We start from the raw sequence: 19,889 nt of genomic DNA on the forward strand, positions 1-19,889 counted from the left end.
GCTGGAGTACGAGTAACAAGGGAGAGTGGGTGCCCTGGCTGAGCAGTGGAGGGCAGTGGGCAGCATCTTACTCGAGAAGTGGCATCGGGTTGGGGCTGGGGATGAACTCATCCCTTCTCTGCGGTTCTGTACCGGCTGCGGCCTTGTGACGTAAGTTGGGGAACTTGATATATCAGACCGTAGTGACTGGGATAGGTACAGGTTCTAGGGGTGTGGGGTCACTTGGCAGACGCAGGAAGGGCCTCTCCTGTCCTCGCGCCAGCTCCCTGTAGGCCGCGCTGGAGGTCGCTGTCCCCCGAACCCCGAGGCTCCTGCCCACCTCCTGTCCTCTCCGTGCACTGTCCTCGCCCCAGGCACCGACGGCACATCTTGAGGCGTCCATCCTGCTTGTGTTTATCATCCATGCTGCTTTCGTGCCTGCATCTCAGGACCTTTGCCTCATTTTGCTCTTTTCAGGGTCATTTGTCCTTTCTGAGAGAAGAGCTTGGAAGGGGTTAGTGGTAGGCAAGCCGGAGCCTTTAAATACAGGGGAAGAGAGTCTGGAGGCAGAGGGGCTGTAAGCATAAACAGTTGGGACGTTTTTGCCATTCTTCTAAACATTAAGAAGTAATGCATTCGTGTAGATTTGGCCCGGTAATAGGGCAAGTGGAAATGGTGCTTACATGTGTCTTTCTCTGCTCCATATGAGTGAGCCCTGACATAAGCAAGCTTAGTATTTGAAACACGAGTCTTCTAGTAACTCAATTAGGCTTATTCCCAGCACAAAAAGGATTGTTCTGTCCATTTACAGATTGGTTTCCTAAAACAGTACACTCTCTCATTACCCTGACCCCACTCCCACCCACCAACAAAAGGTTAGTTTTACATATAAGAAAATACTGATTGAGAAAGAGAAGCTGCTACAGTATTTGGTAAACTAGAAATCTGCGTAAGTTTTACCCATCAGTTTATGTGTGCGCTCCTGGTGATAAGAGATAGCAGTTTCAGGTTCTGTATAGAAATACTTAGATTCATTTGACTGTATAAAGCTGTTTACCCACTTTTTGTAATGGGATTAAAATATCTTGCTACCAGAGTCCTTACGTCGTCTCATATGTCCTGTATTTCTTGACAAATGATGTCTTTTAACATTTTGAATACAAATGAAAATGGTTTTGTTATATCATTGATTAATGTTGAGAACCTTCCACTCTTTAAAAAGAAGACTGAAGTCATGGCTCTGGCATCCCCCGTTACTGACCCTTTGGTCTGCATGTGGGTAGTGAGTTCCCTTCAGAACCTACAAGGGTGTTGTTGGGTCTCTCTTAGGTGTTCTCGAATTCACATCAGGGATGCTGTCCTTCAGTGGGCTGACCACGGATTTGTATACAGCTACAGAACCTGCTACACAGTCGCTGATGTGTATTTTGAATTCAAGTAGAATTTTGGGCTTTCACGTAGGTTAAGATCTTAAGTAAGGAGCTCAGCCAGCATTCTGGGAGCTAAGCCTTTCAGAAAATGTGACTAAATTTTCTCAGTTTCCCTGAGGGTGGTACAAAACCACATGCTTAGCAGATAGATTCGCTCTTTCCGTACAGAGGATGCCTGGGGGTTTAAGGGCTTAACTCTCTTGTGGAACCCAGCTGAGAAGGGTTTCTAGAACTGATTTGTGTAAGGGAGTGATGTATTTTGAATGGAAATGTCAAAAGCCATCTCTAAAAAGTAGGTGTCAGGGACTGGTTTTTCTAAAGTCTCAGCGCAGAAGTTCAGAACTGTTAGTTCTTTGGCCCTAGGAGGTGGACCTGAGATTCTCTTTGAGAGCAGTACGTGCAGTACCCGGAAGACTACATTCATGTTAGTTAGGCATTTTTTATCCATTAGTCTGTGAGTGGGCATCTAGATTTTGCAATATTCTAAATTTCATTGGCACACGTAATACGTTAAGTTGTATTTTACTGCTTTAACCTAAAGAACAGTCTTATCATGTCCACATAATGTTCTCTTGAAATAATATCCTTAATTTTGTTTTTAAGACCCAAGGATCTGTGGGAAGAATATTTTCATCTAGTAATAAACAGTTCAAGATTGATAGTGGCAGCAGTAGGATCCTGCCTTCAGTTTACACAGTGGGTGCTTGTATTACAAGCAAGGTTTTTTACAAATTGCTTGATTCAAATTCTCTTGTTAAAAAAAAATGCAGACTATCATTTGTTAATTTTTATTTTGCCAAACAAGCTGTGTATTCTCTAAATATTTATTCATTATGTATTAATCCAGCTATTATAAGAATTATTTGTATGCAAATGTTTTTCTTAAGCACGTTTTAGGAAAGGACAATACAGTGTAAAACTTTGTTACATTGAGCTATAAGCACGTTTTTAGGAAAGGACAATACAGTGTGAAACTTTGTTACATTGAGCTATAAGCACGTTTTAGGAAAGGACAATACAGTGTGAAACTTTGTTACATTGAGCTATATCTCTTTACTTTAGAATATGGACATAGTTCAGAAAACACTTAAGGGGAAATTAACATTTCAGTTGAAGTTACAAATGTAATTTCCATCCTGTCATATTTTGGTGACCTTTTGTGACAGCTTGTCTCAATTGGAGGAAAGCATTTTTACTTGCTGATTAAAGATGTCATTTGAAACCATTTTATTACTGGGGATAGTGAAATTAATCTTGACACTTAGAACCACTAGAAAAATAATTGCTGATTCACCGCATAAAATGTGTATGTGAACCAATCATGTAGTCAAGATTAGAGTAAAAGTCTGTGCTTGTTAAGAGGAGATTAAATTTTCTTTTGAATGGGGTCTAGATTTATTTGAAGGGGAGGGGAATAGCATAGAAACAATATCAAGAAAATGAAATGTGGCTTAGAGATTTTGGAAGAGTTTGGAGATGATTAGTGAATCCAAGGTAGAAGATGAACTGGTAATGTTTAAAATTTGCCCTTCACTGTGGAAGAAGGTGTAAGAATGTCTCTCGGGATTCAGTGAGACCTTTAGAAGGTGTATATTTGTTAATGAAAGATATCACAATTCAGATAATATTTTAAAATAAAGGAACCGTATATGAATAAGTCAGCTTTTCTCTTTTAGGAATTTAGAATAATGTGCTAACTGAAGTTTTTTAGGGCCAGAGTCCGTGTTTTTTTTGTGTCCTTAAAGCATTGGTCAGAGAGGTGAGCATCTCCTGGGTGTCCCACAAGCATTTGCATTAATGAGTTTTTTCTTCTGTGGTTTGCTCTCATCCGATATCACTTCCATGTCACACTGCATGGATAGAAGTCTTTTTTCACACAGTAAAGGTCTTTTTTGATAAATCTGAAATGATGAGTTTTCCATTGTATGAAATTAATTGATTTCCGAGTGTTTTCATTAATAGTTTGTTTACGTCAGAACAAGCAGGAATGCGTTCTATTTCTTCACTTGGAGTCTGTGTGCCGCCGCGCACCCGTCCTGCTTGTACTGGTCTCACGTGGCCATCGCGCCGGCGTGGCGTCGGCCTGGCCGAGCCCACTCCTCGCCGGTGCAGCCCGCCAGCCATGAGGAAGGGATCACAGCAGCTTGAGGGCTGTGTGAAGTCGGGCCCCGGCCCCTTCCTTTTAGCTTCCCTCTGCACATTTTTGTGGTTTCAAGTGAAAATACCATGGCTCCTGTGCCTCACTACACGGTACGCAGGAGGGGCGTGTCTTCATTTAACAGGTGTTCATGTAAGGGGCTGTGAGTGTCGCTGGCTGGACCCTGCTTGCTGCCGCCAGTCTAGTTCTCTCCTGGGGGGTGAGGCACTTGCTGTTTCGGGGTGTCTGGTTATGTGTGTCTTCCCTGTTTTTCCCCTGTAAATCTAGTTTAGGCTATTTGAAGGTATCTAACATATATGCATTTTTTCAAATAGAGCTTTCAGCGGAAGCCAAAGCTGCATTGCTTGAATTCGAAGAAAGAGAGCGGCAGCATAAGCAGGGGCGCTATGGTTCGCGGCGGGGAGGAAGGAGAGGAGGCTCTGTGGTGTGCCGTGGAATGGGGGACCAGAGGAGAGAGAGCAGCGAGCGAGCGAGAATAAAAGATCACAGACCTGCCCTGCTTCCGACACAGCCTCCTGGCGTGGTAATGTCTAGTTTTATTGTGATGGTCCAAGACTTTAGGGCAAATGAAACACATGAAAATGTGCCTTTGTGGGTTTCATACTTGGTGTGTATCTCCTAGTCTGAAATGAAGGTTTCGTAGTAGGAGTAACAGCGAAAGTTTCTTTATAATGCGGTCTCACCAGTGGTCTTGTAAATTCATTCCTCCTGGTATTCGAGTAGTACGAGAATTCCGTACACAGCTACTTACGGAGAAGGGAGTAACAAGAGGCTTAAGTCTTCAAGTGACAGGAACCACAGAGGGGCCTGGCTTCTGTCCTCTCCCTTCTTGGAGCCAACTGCTTGTTCCTGAGCACCCCTCCTCAAAACGGTGGCCGTGTCACGTGTAGAATCCAGGCGGCGGTGTGTGTTTTTTCAAAATAGTCTTTCCTTTATGCTGTTTACCAGAGGTTTCTCCTCAAATATAGCGATTTCTCGTAGAATAACTGTCCTGTCCTGTCCATAATCATCTACTTGGAATTTCAGCTCAATTTGCATTTCCTGTGCCTTTCAAAGATGAGATATCGCAGAAGCAAAGAAAGGAATTACAGTGATCTTTATGGTCTTTTGGTTAGCTTTAGGATTTTATGGCTCTTTCCTTTAGAACTCAATCTCCATCTACCACATGTCCCTCCTACATTTTTATCTGAATTTAGGGGAAAGTCACACTTTGCCTCTTTGTAGAAATACTCCATGTTAGGATGCCTTCACTTGTGAAATAAGGAAGAGCAGCTGTTTTCATTCTTAAGCTTCTCACGTAGCAGAAAGGCTGGACCTTTCGTTTCTTCTTTTTCTTCCCTGCTCCATACCCTCACCCCTAGCCTCCACTTGCCATGTATTGAGCAGCCAGCTTGGTTATTTTGGCCTTGGAGGAGAGGGGGGCGGCCACACAGGGGGACCTGTTTTTGTGTAATTGTGTCTCTGTGATCCTGGAAAGGTAACTTTTCTTATCCACAAAGAGAGGAGGTGTGCCCAGCCAGCCTCCTGCAAGAGAGGCTGGTCTGAGAGGAACTGTGAGCGCTTCAACATTGTTAGCCAAGTGGAAGATGGCCTGGGCCATAGACGGTTTGCTTTTGTGTCTCCAGAATTCTCATGGCCGAGGTGGGCTCTGCAGCTCACTGTGAACTGGGGATAAGCCTGTGGCGTGACCTGCTCGGCCTCCTGGTGCTCTGGGCTGTGAGCTCTCTGCCACCTTTGCTAGTCGTGGTGTTTTACAGTTTCACTTTACTGGGAGGACCAAAGCTTTCGGAGATGAACTTAACCTTGCCTCCCACCTGTGTCTGTCCTCGGACCACAAACGCTCTTGATCCTGGTTACTCGCCACCCAGGAGCTGTCTCTCTGCTCGACTCTCCAGAGTTCTGGGAACGATATTCTTTCTCACGTCCTTGCATCAGTGCATGTTCTCCTAGGTCGGTCCCTTGCTGCCTGGACCCTGCTCCCTTCACTTCTTCCTGAGGGTGCTCTGAGAATCGCTGCCTCCCCTGTGCTGGTCCTTCCTGCCGTGCTCTGGCGCCTCGGGCATCCTGAGCTCCTGCGCCCTGAGCCTCTCCTACGTAGGGCTGCGCTGTGCTCTCCTTCCTCTGTCTCCTTCAGCTACCTTCTTGTCAGCCCTCCTTTGGGTTAGAGCTCTTGCGGGGGGGCATCGCCTTCCTGCCACCGGCCCTCTCTGTGCAAGTCTGAGTCTCCAGCCCTCACCTCTTGCCAGCTCTGCGTTCCCCATGTGCTTTCTAGCTGTCCCGGGCCTCTCCACACGGGTGGCCTACAGCCCCTAACCTCACTTGTTTCAGACATGGGATTTCCTTCAAACGCCTTTGTGTTCTTGAGTGGATGACCCTGCATTATGTTCCCTGTCAGTTCAATTCAGATCTGACTCAGATGATCCTCTGTTGGTGGTGATAAGACGGGATCCCTAACTGTCCTGTGCAGAGGGGCACGTTTCACTTGCCACGAGTTAGAAGAGGGAACGCGCTGGGTTCTCGGAGCACACGTAGCCGTGGATGTAGGCTGACCCTGGAATCTCTGGAAAAGTCCTCTCTGAGACCCAAGGCCACAGACGGTTTGCTTTCAGAATTCTCTTTGTGTCTCTGAAAGGTCTCTTTCCCTGTTGCTCTTGGTCCAGCCTTGGCCGTTTCTTCCATTTGGCTCTTGCCGCGGCCTGCTGAGCGGTCCGTCTCAGTCGCTGCTCGCCGCGTGCGCCGTGTTACCGGCCGGAAGCCCTCTTCGTACCCGTGCCGTGTGCCGGGGCGGCGGGGCCTGCGGTGGCCCTGGGGTTCGGAAGCCTGTGTCATTCGGCACCTTGGCAGGGACGGTGGCCCGCTGTGTTAGACCACGTGGTCTGTAGTGCGGCACTGCCTCTGCTGCTTAGCGTGGCCAGTCTCGGGCGTGGCCACGAGTAGGGCTTGTGGAACCAGGTGGTCTGCATTCTCCTCCCAGGGCTTCTGCTTACCGGCTGCCTGATGTGTAAGAGCAGGGTCGTCACAAGGCCCCCCTTCAGCGCGCTGTCAGGGGGAAGCCAGTTACCTTGCGCTCGGACCTTGCGATGGGTGCTTAACGACATGGGGTGGCCCTGCGCTCGGCGGGCACTGCGCTTGTGGCTGCTTCCCTCCCCTCGGGAATGTCTGAGCGGACCACCCCAGGACCCCTGACCGCTTTGGCTGTCTGTCTTCACACCCTTGTCTCCGTCCGTCTTCTGTCTCCGTGGCTTTGGCCACCTGCTCTCCTGCTTTCCCCAGCAGGTGTGTCTCTGCCCCTTTCCCTCCTCCTTTCTCCCACCCCCTCGGGGGAGAGCTAGGCTCTTCCCGGAGGCCTGGTGTCCGGCACGGCTGCTTGTGCCCATCCCGGCTTTCCTCCCAGGTTTTCTGAGGAGGAGAAGCAGGCCTGGCTGCAGGGAGGCCGAGGGCAGCTTGGGCTCTGCCTGCAGCGCAGTGCTTGGCTCGCTCTGGGCGGTTTGGTTGACTCAACCCAAAGTTTTTAAACCTTTGGAATCCATGCGCGTTGTTTTGAGGCCACGATTTTTCCCTCTCTGCCCTGAGATTGGGTCACGTTGTGAGGCGGTGGTGCTCGCTGGGAACGGGCAGTGTGGCTTACCGGCCCCGCTGTTTCGTCTGGGCTGTCGCTGGGAACGTACTTCTCAGCCGTACGCTTACTGTCGAGCCAGCGTGAGACTGTAAGGCGGTAGCTTTCCTTTACTCTTCTTCTAAATGTTGATTTCTGTGAATTTGTCTCTCTTCCTTCGTGGTTTTCAGACACACTCTCCAAGACTGATTCCCCCTCCGCAGCCTCAGCCGCCGCCGCCGCCGCCGCCGCCACCGCCCGCACAGCAGCAGCCCATCCGAAGTCTGTTCCAGCAGCAGCAGCTGCAGCCCCTGCTCCCCCTGCAGCACCCACACCATGCCTCGCCGCCCCCGGGGGTGCACGTGCCGCCCCAGATGGAGGCCCCGAGGGGGATGATGACCCCGCCCCCCGTGACCCCGCAGCAGCCCAAGAACATACACATCAACCCCCACTTCAAAGGGGCGGTGGTGACGCCCGTCCAAGGTACGTGTCTCTTCTGCTGTCGGAAAGCCGCAGGCTCCTGCGGCCAGGCCGTTCTCACGAGCAGGTCTGTAAGGATGGCTTGGCTTCTCTGCTTCACCCTAACCCCCAGACACGTGCCCGCTCGATGGGCCGAGCTCAGTGACTCAAGAATTTGTACCTCTTATGATGTGGTGGAAAGCACTGAGCAACCTCTAAATTTCAAAGGCAGCGGAGGTCATTGTGCAAGTGCCCGAGTTGGTATTCTTCATACGTCCTCTAGTGGGAGTGTTTGCGCAGTGAGTGCATCCCACGCAGTATGTGCTAGCTGTCATTTTCAGTGTGTAACCGCCGGTGTTAACTACAGACACATGTTGCTGAAGCTAGCGGGCCGCTTTGGAGCAGAGGATATGGAGCATATCTTCATGCATCTGTTGAGCACACGTTGAGATATTTCTCTGTCTCTGGTGTTTGAAGTACATTGCTGACAAACAACAGATAAAGCTTTCTGCAGTGGTGACCTTGCTTCCTGGCAGAGACGGGCAGTGAGCAAGAGATGTCACAGGAAGAATGTGTGCAGCCTGTTAGCGGACAGAGAGAGAGCAGAGCAAGGGCCTGGGGTCGACTGTGTAACTTGGGAGACGAGGGTGGGACTTGTAGATGTCAGAGTTGGAGGAGGTTGCGGAGCCAGGGATGTCACTGTTTCAGGGGAGAGTATCCCAGGCAGAGGGATCAGCAAGAGACGGTGAGACCATGCCTTGAGTGTTCCAGAAACCAAAAAGATGACATAAGTGGAATGATAAGAGCAGAGAGGAAGCATGGGACCTGCGTCACGTAAGACCTCAAGCCCTTCTAAGAGCCATGGCTTTTCCTCTGAGCAAAATGGGCTGTGACTGGAGGAGTTCAAGGAGAGACGTGATCCGGTTTCTCTCTTAAAAGGGTCATTCTTGCTGCCCTTTTGGGAATGGGCTCTAGGGGCCAGGGTGGAAGCCGGCGTTGGGCCGGGGAAGAGGACACTCGTGCGGGCAGCACATGGTAGTGGCTCAGACTGGGGTGGTGGCAGTGATGGTGGAAAGCCGTCAGATGCTAGATAGAGTTGAGCACAGACCCAGCAGGATGTGGTGATGGACTGGATGGGTGTGTGGGAGGGAGAAGGCAGGAATGATGACAAGGGGGTCTAGCATTTGAAGGATGGACTTGCCGCCACTTGTGATGGGGAGACTAATTTTTGCGGGGGGAAGGCCCGAAGTTCTGTTCCGGATGTGCTACATTTTAGGTGCCAGCGAGACCTGTGGGTGGAGGTGTCTGGTATACAGGTAGTAAGAGTTCAGACGAGGGGGGTCTAGGCTCAAGTACAAGTTGTGGGGTGGTTGGCACACAGGCAAGTCTAGGGCCTGCACCCAGTGAGAGCCCCAAAGGAGGGAAGTGAAAGTGTAGGGAGAGCCTGAGGCCTGGAGCCTGGACAGCTGGGTGCCCTGCAGGGGGCAGGAAGGAGGAAGCCGAAAGAGTTGTGGGGGGCAAGTCGCGGAGGAAAGTGGCCTCTTCGGACAGGGCGGTGGGTGGACTGCAGGCTGACAACTGCCCTTAGCGGAGGGGCCTTGGGGATTTTGACAGGTGGTTGTGGTATGGGGGAAGGTGCCTGCCTCACTTAGGTGGGCGGGGGAGAGACTGGGGGCATGGAAATGGGAGGGCATTGCATTGATGGTCTTTGAAGGTGTTTTGCTAAAACAGAAGTTGGATGGTAATGGGTGGGAGGAAGTGGGCTTGAGAGAAAATTTCTTATTTCCAGATGGGAACACCAGCAGCTCCTTGAGGAGGAGAGAACTCATGGATGCAGGCGAGGGGGAACTGGTCCTCGCCAGGACCTGGCTCCCAGCGGTGGAACTGGTCCTCGCTGGGAGGCTCCCAGCGGCAGGGCTGTGCATGGCGGGACACGGCGGGGGGGGGGGGGGGGGGGGGGGGGGGGGGGGGGGGGGGGGGGGGGGGGAGTGTTGCAGGTCTGAGGAGGGGAGAGAAGGTATGGAGTCTCCGTGTAGGGGAGTGGATGGGCTGGCGGGGGACAGTAGGCTGTGTTGAAGCCCCCTTGAGCTGTGTGGTGGTGAACTTGGCATCAGATCACAGCGTGGGTATGTGGGATGGACACAGTTTTGCATTTGCCAGAATCCAGGTGTTGACAGCAGTAGCAGTGGCATTGCTTGTCACAGGTGAAAAGGAGGAGCGGTCACTGGGAGAGAGTGAGGTGGCGAGGTCAAAGGGAGCTGCATAGAGATTGTGGAAACGTGGGTCACTGACGACGGCCAGGTCTTGGACGTGGCCGCAGAGGGATGGAGGACGGTAGTCAGGGACCCAGGAGGCCAGGTACGGGAAGCATGGTCTCTGTGAAGACTAAAGACAGGGCTGGAGACAGTGGTCAGACAGGAGCTGAACTCTGGGGCGCGAGAGCCGCAGTTGGGCCAGTAGACGGACAGCCACTGGGGGTAGGCGTGACCCATCGGGTGACGCGAGAGCCAGAGCTGGGGTCTGAAACAGCACTGACAGCCCTGAGGGCCTCCGGCCCACCTGCAGAGCCGGCAGGAGGAAAACAGCCTCCTCTTTGGGAGCGTTCGGTTTCCCTTTGAGCAAGAAGAGGGTGGCTGAGGCCCCCATGGGCTCCGCTGACACTGAACCTGGAATCCCATAGTTGCAGAAGTTGGGGAGAAGCCGGAGATGGGACTTGAAGTGTGGGTGGAGGCACTCTGAGACCGAGCTGTGCCCTTGGGGCACATCTGGGAGGGTGATGGCGGCGGGCTGGCCTCGGGCGTGTTCCGGGAGACCGCTCCTGTTTTACACACCTGGGAGGCAGAGGCAGAGCGGGTCCCGACCGCCCGCCCCCCCCCCCCCCCCCCCCCCCCCGCCCGGGGCAGTCTCCACCTGTCCCCACCTCCTACTGGAATCTCTTGCTGGCCTCCTCCTCCGCCGGGCTCTGCGCTCCTGAGGCACGCAGTGCGGCTGCCGCGCTCCCTGCCGTCGTCCAGTGAGTGGCGCCCGGCCTGTGTCTCCCGCAGCAGCTGCGGGATGCACGAACCCCCACATGAGAGGGGCCCTGGCCACAGTGGCTTCCCAGGACGGGCACCTGCAGTCGGTGTTGGTTTTCAGAGAAATTTTACTGAGGTCAGCATCTGTTACTGTGTATTTCCTCATAAACACGGAATGGAAAACTGGCAGTTGGTAGGGCGTGCGGACTTCCTGTAGCCTAATACAAACAAATAGTATTAGAAGTCCAGAGTGGGAAAGCTCCAGGGAAACCCCAGGACGTCTTCCAGATATGAAAACAGTGTGCCTTAACAAAAAGTCAGCAGCCTGACAGAGAATGCAGGCCTTGCGCCGCAAAGCTCATCGTTCAGTAAATGTAAGATCAGCTCTCTGACAATAGTTTTTACACTCTTCGAACCGGCTCAGTGATTTTTCACCATGAAGCTGGCTGCTACAGAGCCCACGTTCCTTCTCGTTGGCGTACCTTTGATCTTGAGCTAGGCTGATGCGGGAGGAGCGCAGCCCTGTCCTGCCTGGTTGTACACGCAGGGCGCCGTTGAAGAGTCAAGTGTCCGTAGTAAACGAGCGAGCTCTTCCTGAGGGAGGCTGCCGGTGTCTGCGTGTCTCCTGTGCAGAGGGTGTCTGAGGCCCCAGGGTCTCAGAGCCACAGGCCGTTGAAAGGTACATGAAAATGTTTTTTAAAAAGTAGCCGCGTAAGCACGTCTCTTCCTGATGGCACACGTTTTCAAGGATGAAGAGGGTTCCATCATATATAATTAACCAGTTTTGATGGAAATTTAACTTGTTTTCTAGATTTTTCCGTATTAAACTGTTGTAATGAATTAAAAACTTACTCAGTTTAGTCCATTAAATACATGGAACAACAGAAAGATAAACGTTGAATATCAAATATTCCTAGTACAGGGTTCGGCTAGAATGGTGTGTTACCATTACAAGTATCCAATTCTTCTGCTCACGGCGCAGAGGAAGGCAGCTAGTTGGAAGTGTCCCCTGCTCACAAGCCCGGGAGACTGCAGAGCTCCCGAGGGACACTTGGCAGAGGCTTTGGCAGTCTGACCGAGGCCCTCTCTCCCGGCTGGAGTTCTGATCTGCCCTCTCACACTGTCCTTAGGTGCTCTCGTTTGTCAACTTTCGTTCTTTTTCCCTTCTTTTCTTTTTTGTTGCTTTTCACGGTTTACTTTAAAAAAGAAAAGAAAAGCAAGCCAACTAACCAGAGGCTTCTGTGTAAGAAATCTGTTAATTATAATCAGATTCCTTCCCAGAGATCGTGCCTAGCTTTCTTGCTCTCATTCCCCCCAGTTAAAGAGACCTGTTTTTTTTTTTAATCTTTTTGTTGTATTTGAGGTTTCTGACAGGAACTGATGTTTAAATGCCAAGTTTAAAAATTAGTGGCACATAGTCTTGAATGTCTGGGTACTTTATATTTGGTACTTAATTTAAAAACCATCACCTTTATATTGTTTAATATGTAGTTTATTTCTCCTTCGCTTTCGTTACAATCTTTTGAGGTCAGAGATACTCTAATTGTTTCTCCACTTCACAATCTACTCTTTTGCTTCAGATAAATTGATGAACTCCTCCCCCTCCCCCAGTGCCTTTTAGGAGGCTGTATAGGCTTGGGGGCTGGATCCTGTTCTATGTAAAGTCTCTCAAATTGACCTCATTCTGAAATTTCGATTTACTGGATTAGGCTCGCTCTCGCGTGTGCGCGCTCTCTCTCGCTCTCTCTCTCTCTCTCTCTCTCTCTCTCAGGACTTCTGCCATTTTACATTTTATCCAGGTAAGTTTCTTTTAGCCACAACTTGTGTTTGATGGGTCGTAACTCTGCTCTAAAAACAGTCACTTTAAATTGAACCTGAGGAAGTTTGACCCTCATTATAAGGCTTGATGTCTAGAGTTCCTTGAGTACCTATAGTAAATAAAATTTATCTTAGTGTTCTGTTTTTAAAGTAATTTTAACCTTTAAGCTGTATAATTTTTCTATTTCTTATTCACCAGACATTTTTTAAATTAAAAGTTTGGTATGTGATATTATTTTTTTATTTTCTCTGTATCATGTGGCTGGTTGTTCTCTGTGCATGTCTGTTTCTAATCTTTATAAGGACACCAGTCACACTGGATCAGGGCCCACCCACATGACCTTATTTTACTGTAATCACCTCTTTGAAGGTCTGTAGCCCAAGTCCAGTCCTGTTCTGAGGGACTGGGGGTTGGGACTTCAGCATACACATTTGGGAGGGGGCCTCAGTTCAGCCCGTAACACCTGACCACCTGAGAGCTTCCTACATGCATCTGGCAGCACGTTTTAATGAAAGATAACAACGTACCACCTGTAGCGGTCCCTAGGGGGGTGGTGGTTTGTTTTTGTTGTTGTTTTTTTCCCTCCAAAATCTAGATCAGTACAATGCATATGTTTTAAGTAACTTGAGCATACCTTATTTAGCCCCAGGGTATAAAACTAACATGTGGCTTCTTCCCTAGTACAAAAATGTCTGTTTTAAAATTATGATTTTGTGTTCTTCCGGTAGATGGATTGGAGTTCTGCTTGTTTAAAAACAAAACCAAACCGAAAGTCTTGGCATAGTAGATTGTTCTTTGTAACACTACCAAGGGTATGTGTGTTTCCCCCCCCCCCCCCCCCCCCATGATTCTAGAAGATTGAGATTTAAATTTGTATTTGATTGGAGTCAGAAACCATAACTGGAGTAGATAGTCTGGATAACTGGGTGATGAATGTGAAACTTAAGGCCATTTTTATTTTAGAGGAGTAAGCTCTTTTTTTATTGCAAAACATTTTAGTTCTAAATAGGAATTCCCTGCTGAAATTTCAGCTTTTGCATATGCCTTTGTACGCTGGCAAGCCTTCTGCTCTCCCCTTCCCTTGTATGGGATTTAGGTTAAGTGTAAACTTAATATATTACATGTATTTTACACATGGTATATATTTTTTATTAAACTTAACATACTGTGTTCCTTTCTCAGTGGGTTTGTTTTTGAAGTAAACGGTGTTTGTAACCTAAGGTGTTTTCTTCCTAGTGCCCTTGCTGCCAGTCCCGAGCCAGCCGAGACCTGCTGTGGGGCCCCAGAGATTCCCAGTGAGTAGCAGCTGCTCCTTCTGCTCTGATAGGGATGAGCATATATTTACTAAGAAATATTAATACAGCAAATACAAGTGGTTCCAACTAAATATAAGTTTAAAGATTTGTAAATATTGACAATAATTTTTGCAGTGGAAAATGTTTGTTAAAAGCTTAAGGTCAGTGGATTTTTGAGAATGGAATTAATTTTGTTTAACTGTAAAAGTGTTGAATCAGGATCATACAGCGCCTTTTATCTTAAAGAGTATGAATTTTGATTTCATTATTGCCGTACGTTAAGTGAGAAAGGGCCTTGCTTTATTATCATGTGTGCGTGCACGCATGCACGTGTGAATTTGTGTACATGTGGGTATGTGTGTGAAATTCTAGGGAATAATAATGAATTCTCGGGGTGCCCGGGTAGCACAGTTGGTTAAGCGTCTGACCCTTGGTTTCAGCTCAGGTCATGATCTCAGGGTCCTGGGATTGAGCCCTGTATTGGACTCTGCACTCAGCCTTAGGATTCTCTCTCCCTTTGCCCCCCCCCCCCCCCCCAGTGCTCATGCATGCTGTCTCTCAAATAAATAAATCAATCTTTAAAAAAAAACAAAGTGATCTCTACTTGCTTAAAAAAAAAGGCGGACAACCAAACCTCAAAAGTCTTAATGAGCTATTGGTTTTATAGTTTAAATGAAGGTTTTCTCTTAAAGTATCTTTACAAGAAAGTACAGATTCTGCCCCCTCCATACTTTGGTATGCTTTCCTTCACTTTATCCATTCTTCTAATACATTTTAACTAGAAGAAAAATGTCTATTAAATAGTTGTACCTGTTTAAATAAATTTCTTTTTTTTTTTTGAGTTTGGGGTTAGATTTATTATTCTTGGTTTTGTTAAATCAGTGAGGACATGTTCTTTTTATAGTGTTGAAAAAAAAAATGGACCAGATCATAAAATTTTAGTATCATTTTTATGTAAAACAGATAAAGTTTTGTTGAGACTGAATAATCTCTGATTTCAGGAAATATCTAAAAGACTGTTTGACCCTAGCTTTGACACTTAAGTAGATAGCTTATTTATTTTAAGGCATTTAGCAAGGAAGTTTTAATGAAGGCTCTAGGTGTATAGTCAGATGATTATTCAAAAATAAAATCAGTATTGGATTTAAAGTTCAGAGTATTTTTTAGAAACGTCTTTGATTTGTAGTTATTTATGAATTATAATATGTTTTCTAAAACTGATTCTGAATGGTTTTATTACCTCATATTAACTAATTTTTCCTTTAAATTACTTATGAAGTGTACTTAAAAACTAGGTTTTTTAAATTAAGTGGTATTTATTGAGTACAGTTCTCTGTTCAAAGCACTTGTTATAACAGCGAGGGTTTATTAATTGCATGGTCCAGTGATAAGCACATGTGATTTAGTTGTTTGTTAGATACATTTTTTCTGGTGAAGTAGTTTAACTGCTAGTTACTGTATTTTTTTTTTTTTTTTTTAAGATTTTATTTATTTATTTGACAGAGAGAGACAGCGAGAGAGAGAGCACAAGCAGGGGGAGTGGGAGAGGGAGAAGCAGGCTCCCCGCCGAGCAGGGAGCCCGATGTGGGACTCGATCCCAGGACCCTGGGATCATGACCTGAGCCGAAGGCAGACGCTTAACGACTGAGCCACCCAGGCGCCCCGCTAGTTACTGTATTTTAAGTTCTGATATTTTAAGTACTTTTTGCTGTTTTTCAGAAATGTAAGCAGCTGTGTTATAATCATTATTAGACTTATTTTTGTGTTTTGTTTGCATTATGGAGCTAAAATTCGATGTGAAAACCAACTGTAGTTTAAGAAAAACAAAGCAGTTTTGTATGTACTTGATATTTTTATAAAAATGTGTTTAATAATTAATCATTTGTAATTTTCATCTACTTCTATTTTTCCATTCTGCAAATATAATTTTGTCTAATCCTAGATAAAGAAGCAAACCGCATAATACTGGAGGATAAGGGGATCATAGAAGAAAGTTTCTTTTCTTTCTCTCTCTCTCTCTCTCTCTCTCTTTTTAAAGGTTTATTTATTTTAGAGAGCATGGTTTTTCTCTCTCTCTCTCCCTTTGCCCACCCCGCTGTACAGAGTCCTACTTGCCCTGTGCCCAGGGCGGGGTGGGCAAAGGGAGAGAGAGAGAGAGAAAGCAGCAGAGTCCCCACTGAGCACAGAGCCTGACACAGGGCTCAATCCCACGACCCTGAGATCATGACCTTAACTGAAATCCAGAGTCAGATGCTTAACTTGCTGAGCCACCCTGGCGCCCTTAAAAGAATATTTCTTTGAGAAATTGAACTTACTATTTTGTTTTATTTTTTTTAATTTTACGTTTAAGTAGTCTCTACACACGGCGTGGGGCTCGAATGCACAACTCTGAGACCAAGTTACACACTCCACTGATGGAGCCAGCCACACACCCTGAAATTGTGAACTTATTTTTAAGTTATATAGTCCTCTGGGGATAGTAAACACTGTTGAACTGCTTTTGGAAGAGTTTTCTGCAAGGTGTGACGTCTGGTTTTGTTGTTATTTTTGAGATGGGCAGTATGTGCAGCTGGCACGAGGTGGCTGGGCTACACAGAAGTTGGTGCTACGGTAGGAGACAAGGAGCTCATTTGTCTGTCGCTGTCTTACACGTCTTGTACCTTTTGTTAAGTCCTAAATGCTGGGATCTTAAGCTGCAGTTACAGTGTACCTGTGGTCTTAAAAGTGCAGTGCTCTACTTATATCTGTAGTCGGTCTTCCTTAAAGAACGTAATCAGATGTGGAATCTATTTTTAAAAAATAGACGTGAGCTGGGGTGCCCGGCGGGCTCAGTCAGTGTAGCATGCAGCTTCTGCTCTTGGGGTTGTGAGTTGGAGCCCCACGGTGGGGTGTAGAGATGACGTAAAAATTTCTTTTTAAAAAAAAAAACACAAAAAAGGTAGTGTGTTTTAAAAGTGCATTAAAATATCATTAAGAAAGGGGACCCACTTTGGGCCATCTCCTGTTATTTTACATAGACCAGATCTTTATTACTGTTTTTTCCTTTTCTACTAGGTTGAACTTGGTTGCTGTCAGTGTAAATGTAGTTTTGTGAGCATGTGAGTTTCTCCTTCATGCCAAGTGCTTCTGCCTAGTGCTGGTCCTAAACCATAAAACAGACTAGCATAGTTCAGTGAAGCCAGTTTTGGCCTGAGTAAATTATAAAACTAGTGGGATAGTATTGCTGTGTTTTAACAAAGACCCTTGGAGATTCCTTATTGATGGCAGTTTGCCCTGGGGTCTGCCTGTTACTTTCGCTAAACTGAATTTTGCTTTGTAAGATGACCCCCAGACTGATAAAACATTCACGTTAGGAAGCCTAATTTCAGAATGATCATGGAGTCTGCTCGAATCAGTAGTCTTCCTTGGCACACAAACAGATGTGAATTATACTGATCTGTTGAGCAAAGTGAAGTTCACTGCAGTCTTGGAGCAAGATCTCTCAGTACTAATTTTCTGTGCCACTTATTCAACTGCTGTTTATCTGCACTTTGTGCACAAGGCCCAGGGCTAGGCCAGCTCTACTGGGCACAGGGCGAGTAGGACTCTGTACAGAAGCTGATCTGCAGACATAGATCAGGGACTCCTGAAGCTGTCGGCAACAGCATCACCTATCCTAGGAGCAGTGGGGATTCATTAACGGAGCTTAGGCTGGGGAAAGACAGGATTGCAGTGAACTTCACTTTGCTTAGTACATTTCTGTAATTCACATCCTTTTGTGTGAGAAGGACGTCTACTGACTCAGACTCCATGATGAACCCTACATAAAATGAGTAGTTTGGAGAAAGGGGTATGTAATTTAGTTTTTTACTTGTTTTCAATGATACATATGTGAATTTGCTCTGGAGAATTACATCACGCTCACTTAAGTGTACAGAAATTCAGCTCTACCCATCTGACTAAAGAGTAAAAAAGGCAGTCAGTACAAGTACCACTAAATTTCCAAATTTTAGGAAATTAGTATCTAGTTGGTATTAATGCTAAGGTCTTCCTGCTCTTCCCCAACAGTGGTAAGCTCTACTTTCTTTTTTTTTTTAAAGATTTTATTTATTTATCTGACAGAGAGAGGGAGAGCGAGAGCAGGAACACAAGCAGGGGGAGTGGGAGAGGGAGAAGCAGGCTTCCCGCCGAGCAGGGAGCCCGATGTGGGACTCGATCCCAGGACCCCGGGATCATGACGTGAGCCGAAGGCAGACGGTTAACGACTGAGCCACCCAGGCGCCCCTAAGCTTTACTTTCTTAAAAATCCATTTTGTTTGACAATTTCATGAAAACTTGAGAAATTCTTAATTTAGAACTAGTACACCTAGAAATTGTATTAGGTGGAAATGCCTCCAGTTTTTTAGTTAAAAATCAGAGAAGCCTAAGCAACCTAATATTAAACCTATTTTTCATAGAATCACTTAAGATTGTTGGAAAAATTCAAATTCTAGATGAAAATATGGTATTCTAGGCTATGCGTGATATAGTAGGAGAACTAATATTTTTATTTCCTGTTGGTGAATTTTATTGAGAGAATTGCATAAACAGTTTTTAAGACAAAGATTTGAATGTCAAAGTAGTAAATATCATAAGAAAAGCATCCTTATGTTTGATGTTTTTGGAAAATACTGCTTTAGCTCTTGGCATCGAGCCCCCCCCGCCCCCCCCCGAATTCGGTGAAGTGCTTTGTGATTTAGGTTTGTATCTAAGAATTAGATCCGTTTATTTAATTTTCACTGTGGATGCAGCTCTTAGTGCTGTACTTTAAAACATTTCTCGTCACAAACTTTAATTCCCAGGGTGTTTTATTTTTTCAAGTCTGAGTTATGAATCTTTCTTTGAAATACAAAAATGTATCACAATTGATAGCATTATCAGAGAATGAATTCTTTTCATACTCCTTTTAATGTCACATTATTACTCTGCCAAATGTAAAATATGTCTCAGCTCTTTAAACAGGGAGTCCTCAGAGGAGCTGATGGGCACAGGGAGTAAGCGTGTGTCCTTAAGTGCTGTGTGAGGGCCTGTCCCTCCCTCCCTCCGTGGCCGCTGTGTGTGCTCCGTCCGGCCTTGCCATCTACCACCTGCCGTCCCTCATGCTCTCATGAAGCATCCTCACTCATGTTAGGACCTTTGAATGTAGTTTCACAGAACAGTTGTGGTTTTCTTTGTTTTGTTTTTATGAGGCAGGGGGTGGGGAGGCTCGTTTACCTTTCTGCACTTGAGTTGCTCTCTTTGTGTCGGTTTGAATTTTGTTTTCATTTCCAAATGCTCTTTGTTTTACGTGTTAGTCCGATAGGTTTCCTTTTCCATAAAGGCTGTCCCTGATGTTTTTGTCACTGACGTGAAGTTTGAAGTCTTGTTTTTATCCATAAGTATATTTTCCAGTTAACGTTATTTATCCTCAAAGAGGTGTTTATTGTTTTTAAAGTTTGCCCACATAAAAAGGTAACACTAAAATGCTGGCTAATAATATTTTAAAGTGTTGCTTTGAGATTTTGCTAACCTAATTTGTTTTAGGTGTTGGTGTAATTGCTATTTTTAAGCATATGGGTAAATCCTGAGTAACTCAAGTTGTGAAGATTCTTGACCCCCTTAGGGTATTTTAAAAACCTGTTCAGTCATTGATTTTGAATTGATGTACTGGTAAAAGCTGGTATTTCAGGGTAGCTAGTTAAATGCCAAGTACTTTGGCTGCTGAATAATTTCTGAGTGATTTTTGTTGAAATTAAAACTAAAAGTTACATTAAAAAAAAGACTAATCAGTTTAAATTAGTCTTCTTAGCAATTACATTATTATTTAGCTTAACCCAGTAAGGTCTCCGTTTGTGTTTACTGTGTAGCTATGGCACCTCACAGGTGGGTCTGAGCGTGCTCTGTCTCCGTGGAGCGGGTGCGTGGTATCAGGTGGTGGTGATTGACACGTCCTGATGTGTTCTATACGGCATTTCATGCAAATCATGTTTGATGAGATCGCTGCCTCAAATTCCATTTCCTTCTGATTAGAGCCCTTGCAGATGTGAATCTAGACTTTATTCCAGCCTTTCTTTTGAACCCCTAACTGTTTTTTACAACTTGCCTGCAATGCCTTGTAATTATTAGCACTTAAGATCAGGAAG

At 46.3% G+C, this 19,889-nt stretch overlaps 1 protein-coding gene across 12 annotated transcripts in view; it reads left to right on the forward strand.

Annotated features, from left to right (window-relative positions):
* The window catches only part of RBM33 (RNA binding motif protein 33), a 127,500-nt gene that overhangs the window by 50,887 nt on the left and 56,724 nt on the right, over nt 1-19,889 (forward strand). For all 12 annotated transcript variants that reach the window (XM_027573023.2, XM_027573024.2, XM_027573021.2 and 9 more), the window contains 3 exons: nt 3,882-4,090; nt 7,354-7,645; nt 13,691-13,749. In XM_027573023.2, coding sequence (XP_027428824.1) covers nt 3,882-4,090; nt 7,354-7,645; nt 13,691-13,749 — 560 coding nt within the window. The remainder of the gene's footprint in view (nt 1-3,881; nt 4,091-7,353; nt 7,646-13,690; nt 13,750-19,889) is intronic.

Source organism: Zalophus californianus, chromosome 12 (genome assembly GCF_009762305.2).
Source record: "Zalophus californianus isolate mZalCal1 chromosome 12, mZalCal1.pri.v2, whole genome shotgun sequence".
Lineage (NCBI taxonomy): Eukaryota > Metazoa > Chordata > Mammalia > Carnivora > Otariidae > Zalophus > Zalophus californianus.